The sequence below is a fragment of the Dendrobates tinctorius genome, unplaced genomic scaffold, assembly GCF_039654945.1.
Source record: "Dendrobates tinctorius isolate UK_male_01 unplaced genomic scaffold, ASM3965494v1 ptg000029l, whole genome shotgun sequence".
Lineage (NCBI taxonomy): Eukaryota > Metazoa > Chordata > Amphibia > Anura > Dendrobatidae > Dendrobates > Dendrobates tinctorius.
The window spans coordinates 10,881,259-10,891,121 of record NW_027361697.1 but is presented as its reverse complement, the minus strand read 5'-3'; the positions used below and the strand labels follow the sequence as shown (position 1 = coordinate 10,891,121).

Genomic DNA, 9,863 nt, shown 5'->3' with positions numbered 1-9,863 from the left:
GTTAACGACGCTTTGCGACGTATGGGCACACGTCGCATCCGTCATGCGACGGATGCGTCTTGTTTTGGCGGCCGCGACGCACACAAAAACGTTACGCCCCCTCCTCCCCGGAAATTACAATGGGGCAGCGGATGCGTTGAAAAACTGCATACGCTGCCCCCGTTGGGCAAAACTTTCACAACGTGCGACGGTACGTCGCCCCCGACGCAGGGCGACGTCCGTCGCACGACGCTGGTGTGAAAGTAGCCTCACTGACTTGGCGTCCAGCATTTACAGCAGCACCGGTAATATAGATCGATAGCAACTGAGAACAGGGACAGAGTAAGGGTGAATGGTGGATTGTAGCACTGTTGGGGGTTCTGTGGTACCTGGCGATGTTATGGGGGCTCTGTGTAGCCTGCACTGTCAAGGTGGGGATGACGATGCGTGCCGCTCGACACCAATTCACCGGAAAGTGGCACTACAAAAACATTTGTGCAGCTTCTGACACATGACCATTTTTGAGCTGTGTTTTCTTTAAGTAAAGCAGTCAAGTTGCAGAAAATAAATAAAAACAAGGGAAAAAAAGGTAAATGGTAATAGTACATGTAAATAACATAGGCTAAATAATTGTCGCCATTTTGATAAAAAAGCATAAAAGCCATCCCACCGCAACAAGGTGAACCCATCGGGACGTCCTATCCTGTCTCTAATATTAAAATCTCACCTTGTGTCAGCCGACCTCAATGTGAATACGGGCTGAGTAGGATCGGGCCTGGCTGTTCAGACACTTGCCCATACGAAGCTATATAGATGAATTGCCAGCTCAAAAAGGGGGTCCACGCCCCTCTATGTACAAGGAACCCAGTGGTGCAACATTGAGTGGATATAGAAGTCACACTTCATTCTTTCTATGTCCACTGCTTGTTGTACCGCTGGGTTCCTTCTCCTTTGGGTAATAGTCATTTTCTATGTCCACTGCTTGTTGTACCGCTGGGTTCCTTCTCCTTTGGGTAATAGTCATTTTCTATGTCCACTGCTTGTTGTACCGCTGGGTTCCTTCTCCTTTGGGTAATAGTCATTTTCTATGTCCACTGCTTGTTGTACCGCTGGGTTCCTTCTCCTTTGGGTAATAGTCATTTTCTATGTCCACTGCTTGTTGTACCGCTGGGTTCCTTCTCCTTTGGGTAATAGTCATTTTCACTCTCTCTGGATTCCATCCCTTCATATATTGGTACAAGTAGATTTTTGTATTTTTTTTGCACAAGAAAGATTCCACACATGCCCTATTTTAGCCTGACGAAGGGTACATTACCCGAAACAATGCTGTAAGTCACTCTGCGGTGTAATAACGTTATTTGGAGATAAAAGTAGAAAATTAAAATCATCCAAAAAAACCATTCCATGTTTTGCCTATTCTTGGAGTGTTATTCCTTTATAGAATATTAATTTTCTTATGAAGTAGGGAGTAATGCAGTCTGCTCCATTGGAATAAGCGTAAATTGGAGGTTTTGTCTATTGCGAACCTTTTTAAAAAGTCTTGTAAAGTTGAATTTTACCCCGGATCTTGCTAAAATCCAAAACCTGCAGATTTCTTTTTGCGGATTCACCAATCATTTCACTTGGGCTGCACTGAAAGAGGTGAAATCTGTCACATACGCTGCATAGCACTGATTATGAAATCTTCACTTTGCGTATGAATTTCTTTCCTTCCCGACGTCCTCGGCTCGCAGGTGAGATTATGTAATATCACAATCTCTGCTCCGGTAATCTGATGCGGATTTTGTTTTGTTTGTTCAATTCTGCAGGTAAAAGCTAATGAACTTTTTATGATAAAAAAGTGAATATTTTCTAACCTGTTTGTGTTTTTCTGTAGATTTAGTCCATGTCCAGGACAAATGTGACACCCTGGAATTATATGAACAGAGCGACTTTATCCCTGAAGAAATTATTCAAGCTCTTACTTCAGCGGCACGAGGAATAGAGAAGAATGAGCTGGATCAAGTGAAGAAAACCCGACGTCTTAAAGATGCTAAGGTGCTTATTCCCCCAATTATTATATTGCAGTGCTGGGCAAAGCTACAATACTTTTTACATAATAAAAGCTGCTTCTTGAAGGTCGGTCTTCAAAATTGATCAGACATAGAGATGAGTGGATTGAGTTGCAGGACCCTCAGTGTTCCGTGGCCACCAGATGTGGGAGCTCTGCAAATTACCTCTTACCTGCCGGCATCCGTGGCTCCTCTTTTGATTAGCCAGCCTGGCTTGACGTCATCATTGTGGCGTCTAACACACGAGAACACAAGGTGGTTTGTAAGGGTCTCGTCTGGCGGCCCCAAAACACAGATGTGACCTCTGAATCAGGGTCCTGTGAATCAATTTGTTCCTCTCTAGAAGGCTTGCGGTTTGTGTACTACTTGGTTTGAACAGTCATTGTGCTGACAGTCCCTCTAATGAGCTCTGCTTATACAACATAGTAAAGATAGTATGAGCTTAGAGATCTTCCTAGAGATAGAACTGTTTTGTTTTTTTCAAAAAGCGTCTTCAAACCCATTGCACAGCATGGGCAGTCAGTAGTTCTCACACCACCTCTATTGGTGCGGGCACGGTATAGGCCTTGGAGCTGAGCCCAAACCATTTGTAGCAGATACTTATAGATCATAACTTACAGCTGCCAATTTGCTCCAACAGCCAGGATCGAGGATCATGCCGCTGTACTAAAGCTCCTATAGATTTGTTTTTATGGTTTCCATTGGTGGAGAGAAGGAGAGTTCACATCTCCAGTACCTCTGATGCAGGCGACGCACTGGATTCTGTATATGAAAGTTTATAACTTCATTGTTGGCTGATAAAATTGATGCTGATTTGTGTTTGCTTTAGGTTTGTGTCCGCGGCACAGATCAGGTCTGGCATCATCCTCTACGTAGGAACAGGTTCAAGCATCTAACTGACCAACCAGTCTGTCTGACAGGCGCTGGGAGGTAAGAGCTGGAAAATGATTGTTTTACCTGTAACGATGATTCACTATAATGATGATACATTTTATCTGCAACGATGATTCCACTATAGTGATGTATATAGTTTGATGACTTAGATGTGCGGGTGTTCCCACGCCCCATCAGTGGGCCAGCTGTAGTATAGAAGAGGGTTGTTATGCCAAGACTAATCCTCATCATGTAGTCATTGACTATGGTTTCCAAAACTTGGTATAGTAGCATGAAAATAGTTGACTGAGATGGAGTTTGTTACTATTCTTTGTGGTGAAATTAGATTTTGGCACAATAAAGCCTTATATGTTGATGTTTCAGGGATATTTCATTCCTCTGTGATGCTTTAGTTACGGAGAAAAAGAACACAGCAGTTATACCATCGACACGTCGAAGTGATAAGACACCGAGAACAATGGTATGTCCACACTCAAAAGCATTGGTATCCCTTGTCAGCAGTGATCGATCTCACAAGTCCAGTGATCGTCTATTTGAAATGTATTTGAAACGGATCCAGTGAATGAAAATCCTGACTCTGTTTAGAACTTGATGAAAAACTGATCCTTTCATAAGGATCCAGCAGTAATCAGTTTTGGGTTTTTTAGCCAGACACAGAAGTGCAACAGAATTGTCCGGCTAAAATAATTGACCTAAAATAACATGACACTTTGTCATATGTGTATTTCCAATGGCAAATATGAGAAATATATAAAATATATGAAGCTCATAGGCTTAAGTGCAAAATGTCCAATAGGGCCCCCAATTATTACTTATTACTAGTGTTGAGCATTCCGATACCGCAAGTATCGGGTATCGGCCGATATTAGCTGTATCGGAATTCCGATACTTAGTTCCGATACTTTTTTCATATCGAATACCGGAATCGGAAGTTGCCATAATGCTAGGAGCCCGCTCGATTTGATTCAGCCAATGGGGATCCTCAGAAGTGTGGGCATATCCTGTTAGGCATGTAGGCATGTTAACTACTGGCATGGCTGTGATTGGCTGCTGAAATGATGTCATGATGCACTATAAAAAGCGCTGCAGCCGCCATTTCTGGTCACTCTGCTGTGAATTCAGTTAGGGACAGGCTGCTGTTGAAGACTGTGAGGGACAGTTAGAAATAGCGATTCTAAAAACAATATTGTGCTTTATCCAGGCTACATAAACCACCACTGTAGCTTGCTTTTCCCTAGCAGCGCTGTTTTCACAGCTGTCTGCAAGGGCTGTGTGAGTGCAGACCCACGCTGTATAGTGTGTCCTGCAGGCACGTCTGCTTGTAGGCCGGCCAGCATGTGTCTCTGCCTCATACACATTTTTCTTTTATTGCTGCTTTTTTTTTCTCCTGTATAGTGTGCTTCCATACGTATCCATATACGTTGGTTGCAAACACTAAAGGAGTGGACAGCGGAGCCTTTCAGCAGCCTTTCAGTGCTATAGCCCATTTCTCTGCACTGTTTTTGGCTGTCTGATAGGTCTCTCTGTGTGTGAGTGCAGCTCACGTTGCAGTGTGTTCTACAGCCACCGCTAGCTGTAGTCCGCTCAGCGTGCGTCACTGCCTCATACATAGTCCTTTTTTTGCAGCAAATTTAGCCAGATTTTTGCTCCTATATTAGTGTGCTTCCAACCGCATCCATTGTCATTGGTTGGTTGCAAACACTATATAGGATTAGATAGAGGAGCCTTTTTGCTGGCTTGTGCCCTTCAGGGCCAGCCAGGCTAGTATCACCCTATTTTTTGGCGCCTCATCAATTGCATTGTAGGTTAGCTTCCTGCATTGTAATCGCTCCAAAAAGTTTGTGATACTATAGCTTTCAAACTTTGGTCACATCCTTTCCTTTCCCCCCACCCAAAAAAAAAAAAGGAAATAAAGTTCACCAAACACTCCACTTTACAGTTGTCTAGGCCACATTAGATCATATTAAAGTGTAGTACACACACTCTTAGCCAAATTAGTGTTTCTTATACTGGTTAGCAGGTGTTCAGGAATAAGAACACTAAGCCACCCCTTTTTTACTTTTCTGCCTATCTTTATCAGTCTACCAAGATGAAGAAGGCAGGGAGTAAGGCACGTGGTCGTGGCCGTGGAGTTTCAGCAGGGAGAGGACGGGGGGATTCAGCAGGGAGAGGACGTGGGGATTCGGTATCTGCTGCGGCCACCAGTGACCCGGCATCCCCCACTTTTACCAGGCAACAGTCCTTCATGCGCAGCTTTGTAGGACCTCGCCGTATCCCACTGCTGCGTGACGAACAAATTGAAGCCGTTGTCGGATGGATGGCAGCTAACGCATCCACTTCAATGACTTCCGCATCCTCCCAAGGCCAGAGCACTGAAGAGCAACCATCTGTCTCTTCACCACCTGCCAAATTGCCCAGGCAGTCTGAGAGCCCTGGACAGGAGCCATCTCAATCTTTACTTCTGTTCTCAGAATCTGTTGGCTTGGAAAGAGGTGGCCAGCCAAGCAGCATTCTAGAGCGTGAAGAAGAGGGAGTATGCAGTGATGCGCAACTGCTTTGTCCCTCTGAATCTGAAGAGGCGGGTGGGCCAGTGCCTATGGTCAGCACACCTCAGTATGCATCAGATGATGATGAGACTCAGTTGCCAATTTCTGGTTCATACGGTGCTGGCGAGACAACCCAGGACCAGCCGGTGCTTGAAGAGGGGAGTGGAGATGATGAGGTCCTTGACCCATCATGGCGTCAGCCACAGGAAGGTGGTGGGAGCAGCTCTGAGGAAGAGATTCCCCGAACGGCCAAAAGAGGAGGGAGAGGGCGGGGGCAGACTTGGTTGCCTGTAGCCTCCACTTTGGCACCTGTGAGGAGCAATCCTCTTCCAAAACACAAAACGGGCGCTCCCAGGACTTGCAGTGCGTGGTCTTCTTTTGACACAGTTGCAGATGACATTTGCTTTGTCAAATGCAAACTGTGTCATCAGAAAGTGAAACGAGGCAAAAATGTGACCAACCTCAATACCACAAATATGTGGAAACATGTGCGTACCAAGCACGAGGTGGAGTTACACAGACACACTGAAGATGTAGGCCAACCTTCAGCAGCACCTACCACCTCTTCAGCTCGTGTTGGGGCCTCTTCCTCCAGCTCACACACAGCTGGTTCGGCTTCCTCACTGGAACGCCATGGAAGAACCACTGCCACTGTTGTCCAGAGACCCAGTGAAATTCCACCCACTGAACCACGTTCGCAGTCATCAGCACCCTCCCAGGCCACTCACCAGCAGTCGGTAGCACAGGCATGGGAGAAAAAGCGGCCATACTCGGCAAACCATCCCCGAGCACTGGCTCTGAATGCCGGCATTGCCAAACTACTGGCCCTTGAGATGCTGTCATTCAGGCTTTTGGAGACTGACACATTCCGGAACTTTATGTCATTGGCAGTTCCACAATACAATGTGCCCAGCCGCTTTTATTTCAGCAGGCAAGCTGTCCCTGCCCTGCAAAAGCATGTGGAGGGAAAAATTAAAAATGCGCTACTAAATGCCGTCAGTAGCAAGGTCCACCTGACCACCGATGCGTGGACCAGTAGCCATGGACAGGGACGATACCTTTCCCTCACTGCCCATTGGGTCAATGTTGTGGAGCCGGGTACAGATCTGGAGAGTGGCTCTGTACGTATTCTGCCAACTCCAAGGATTGCAGGAATGCAGTCTGTACATATTGAGTCCTCCTCCTACTCTAGTTCCTCGGAATCAGCACTGCGTGAGCCTGATAGGCCAGATATGAGCACAGGTGTGGCCAAACGTCAACAGGCCGTCCTTAAATTAATTTCTTTGGGGAATCGGAGCCACACAGCACAAGAGCTCTGGAATGCCATCAAGCAGGAGAGCGATGTGTGGTTTGTGCCAGCGAATCTCCAGCCAGGTTTGGTAGTGAGTGACAATGGCTGAAATCTAGTGGCAGCTCTGGGCCTAGGCAACCTCACTCACATACCATGTCTGGCACACGTGCTCCATTTGGTCGTGCAGAGCTTTCTGAGGGACTATCCGGATCTTGATGCACTGCTGCACAAGGTTCGCCTAGAGTGTGCTCACTTGCGGCGTTCCAGCATGGCAAGATCGCGCATTGCATCTCTGCAACGCCGATTCCGCCTGCCAGAACATCGCATCATATGTGACCTCCCCACCAGGTGGAATTCAATGTTACATATTTTGGAGCGGTTGTGTGAGCAGCAGGCAGCAGTAATGGAGTACCAGCTGCATCAGGCGCAAACAAGTCGCACTGTGCGCCGGACACACTTCACCACCACTGAGTGGGCCACTATGAGGGACATCTGCCAAGTTTTGCGTGCCTTCGATGACTCCACGCGGATGGCCAGTGCAGATGATGCACTAATCAGCATGACTGTCCCCCTCATCTGTCTGCTTCAAAAAACCTTACAAGCACTAAGTGAGGAGGTTTTTGAAGAGGTCGAGGATGAGCAGTCAGAAATGCCATCTGCTTCTGGCAAGTCTGTGCAACGTGCTTCCACACAAAGGCCCAGGCAGGGGACACTTAGTGAGAAGGATGACGAGGAGTCAATGGAGGAGGAGGAACACATCTCTCCAGAGGAGGGAGGTACACAAGGCTCTAGTAGTCAGTGTGTACAGCGAGGGTGGGGTGATGCTGAGCAGGCAGAGATGCTGCCTCAAGCTGGGGACAGCGTTTCCGGTCCAGTTGGCAGTCTGCAGCACATGGTTGATTTCATGCTGCAGTGCTTGTTAAATGACCGCCGCATCGCCAACATTCTCCACACGGCTGATTATTGGGTGTACACCCTCCTAGATCCTCGCTACCGGGACAACTTACAAAGCCTCATACCACAGTTGAACCGGGAGCGAAAAATGCGGGAGTACCAAGAAACACTTGTGCAGGCCATCATGTTCTCCATTCCCCCCACAAGTGTTGCTGGTAGTGCTTTTCAAAGCAGCCATGTGGGTAGAGGCAGTGGAGGAAGCTCTGCACAAAGAGGTAGCAGAGGCAGTGCCGCAGGACAAGGCAAGGCCAGTATGGCCCAAATGTGGAAAAGCTTTGTGGGACCGCCACAAACGGCTACAACATCACAGATGGCTCCAGTCAGCAGGAGGCAACGTTTCCGTCAGATGGTGACAGACTACTTGTCGTGCCCTGTTAGTGTTCTCCCAGACGGCTCTTCCCCATTCAAGTATTGGGTCTCTAAGCTGGATACATGGCCAGAGCTTAGCCAGTATGCATTGGAGGTGCTGGCTTGCCCTGCTGCCAGTGTATTATCGGAACGTGTCTTTAGTGCTGCAGGTGGTGTGGTAACAGACCGTCGTACGCGACTATCCGCCAATAATGTTGACCTGCTTACTTTTGTGAAAATGAACAAGGCCTGGATCTCACCTGAATTTGCCAGTCCTCTTCCAGAATAAATAATTGGCTGGCAACAGGATCCAGGTCTCCTGTTGTGTTCATGTTTCTATGACCTGAACTTTATTTCCTGGGCTACAGCAACGCCCGTTGTTGCTCAGAAGTGCTGTCCGCACAGACAAAACACTCGCTCATGTGTAAGTGGGGTTCGGTAACGTCAGCTGATCCCCTGCTGTGTGTACGGCAAACTCTCCTGCTGCCTACAACTTCTGACTACCTCTGATTTAATATGTTCTCTGATTTGCCCTCTGTCTCCACTCTGTTTTGAGTATTTCCTCCGGCCTACAACACCGCCTGTTTCTGCTCTCAAGTGCCGTCTGCACAATCCACACTTGTTCCTGTGGTACCTGGGTCCTGTAACATCTGCTCATCTCCAGAGTTGAGCACGGCAATGTCTTCTGCTTTGTCTACATTCCCACTACTTGTAGTGGAAATGTGGACAGAGCAGGAGACACTGCCTGACTCACCTCTAGGGAGAAGCTGCTGTTACAGAACCCCAGTAACACAGGAACAAGTGTGGGTTGTGCAGACGGCATTTCAGAGCAGCAACTGGCGTGGTTGGAAGCCAGCGGAAATACTCTAAACAGAGTGAAGACAGAGGCCTAATTGGAGTACGTTGACAGTTAGTAGTAGTCTAGAAACAATCGCAAACTGCCACCAAGTAGGCCTCGGCCTACTACCTTATTTTCCCTGGGCTCCGACACCGCCAGTTGGTGCTCAGAAGTGCTGTCCGCACAGATAAAACACTCGCTCATGTGTAAGTGGGGTTCGGTAACGTCAGCTGATCCCCTGCTGTGTGTATGGCAAAGTGTCCTGCTCCCTCCACAGTCAAACAACCTCAGATTTACACCTGGCTCCAAGTAGGCCTCGGCCTACTACCTCATTTTCCCTGGGCTCCAACAACGCCAGTTGGTGCTCGGAAGTGCTGTCCGCACAGACAAAACACTCGCTCATGTGTAAGTGGGGTTCAGTAACGTCAGCTGATCCCCTGCTGTGTGGAGGGCAAACTGCTGCTGCCTCCAAATTGTAACTACTTCAGATTTAAACATTCTCTGATTTGGCCTCTGTCTCCACTCTGTCTCTAGTATTTCCCCTGACCTCCAACACCGCCAGTTCCTGCTCACAGTTGCCGTCCACGCATTCCACACGTGTTCCTGTGTTACTGGGGTTCTGTAACGTCAGCAGATCCCCCAATATGTGTCCGCCACTGTCTCCTGCGCTGTCCACCTTCCCACTGCAAGCGGTGGGAATGTGGACAGAGCAGGAGACAGTGGCAGACACACATCAGGGGATCTGCTGACATTACAGAATCCCAGTAACACAGCAACACGTGTGGATTGGGCAGACGGCTGCTGTACGCATAAACTGGCGGTGTTGTTGGTCACGTGAAATCCTGGAAACAGAGTGGAGACAGATGCCTAATTGGAGCACGTTGACAGTCTGTTGTAGCCTACAAACAATCTAAAACTACCACCAAGTAGGCCTCGGCCTACACCATGATTGTCCCTGGGCT

General features: G+C 47.9%; 1 protein-coding gene across 4 annotated transcripts in view; it reads left to right on the top strand.

The window, feature by feature from the left end:
- Window positions 1-9,863, top strand: part of AXDND1 (axonemal dynein light chain domain containing 1) — a 66,423-nt gene that overhangs the window by 11,449 nt on the left and 45,111 nt on the right. For all 4 annotated transcript variants that reach the window (XM_073571371.1, XM_073571373.1, XM_073571372.1 and 1 more), the window contains exons 2-4: window positions 1,856-2,016; window positions 2,860-2,960; window positions 3,288-3,384. In XM_073571371.1, the coding sequence (XP_073427472.1) occupies window positions 1,856-2,016; window positions 2,860-2,960; window positions 3,288-3,384 (359 nt within the window). The remainder of the gene's footprint in view (window positions 1-1,855; window positions 2,017-2,859; window positions 2,961-3,287; window positions 3,385-9,863) is intronic.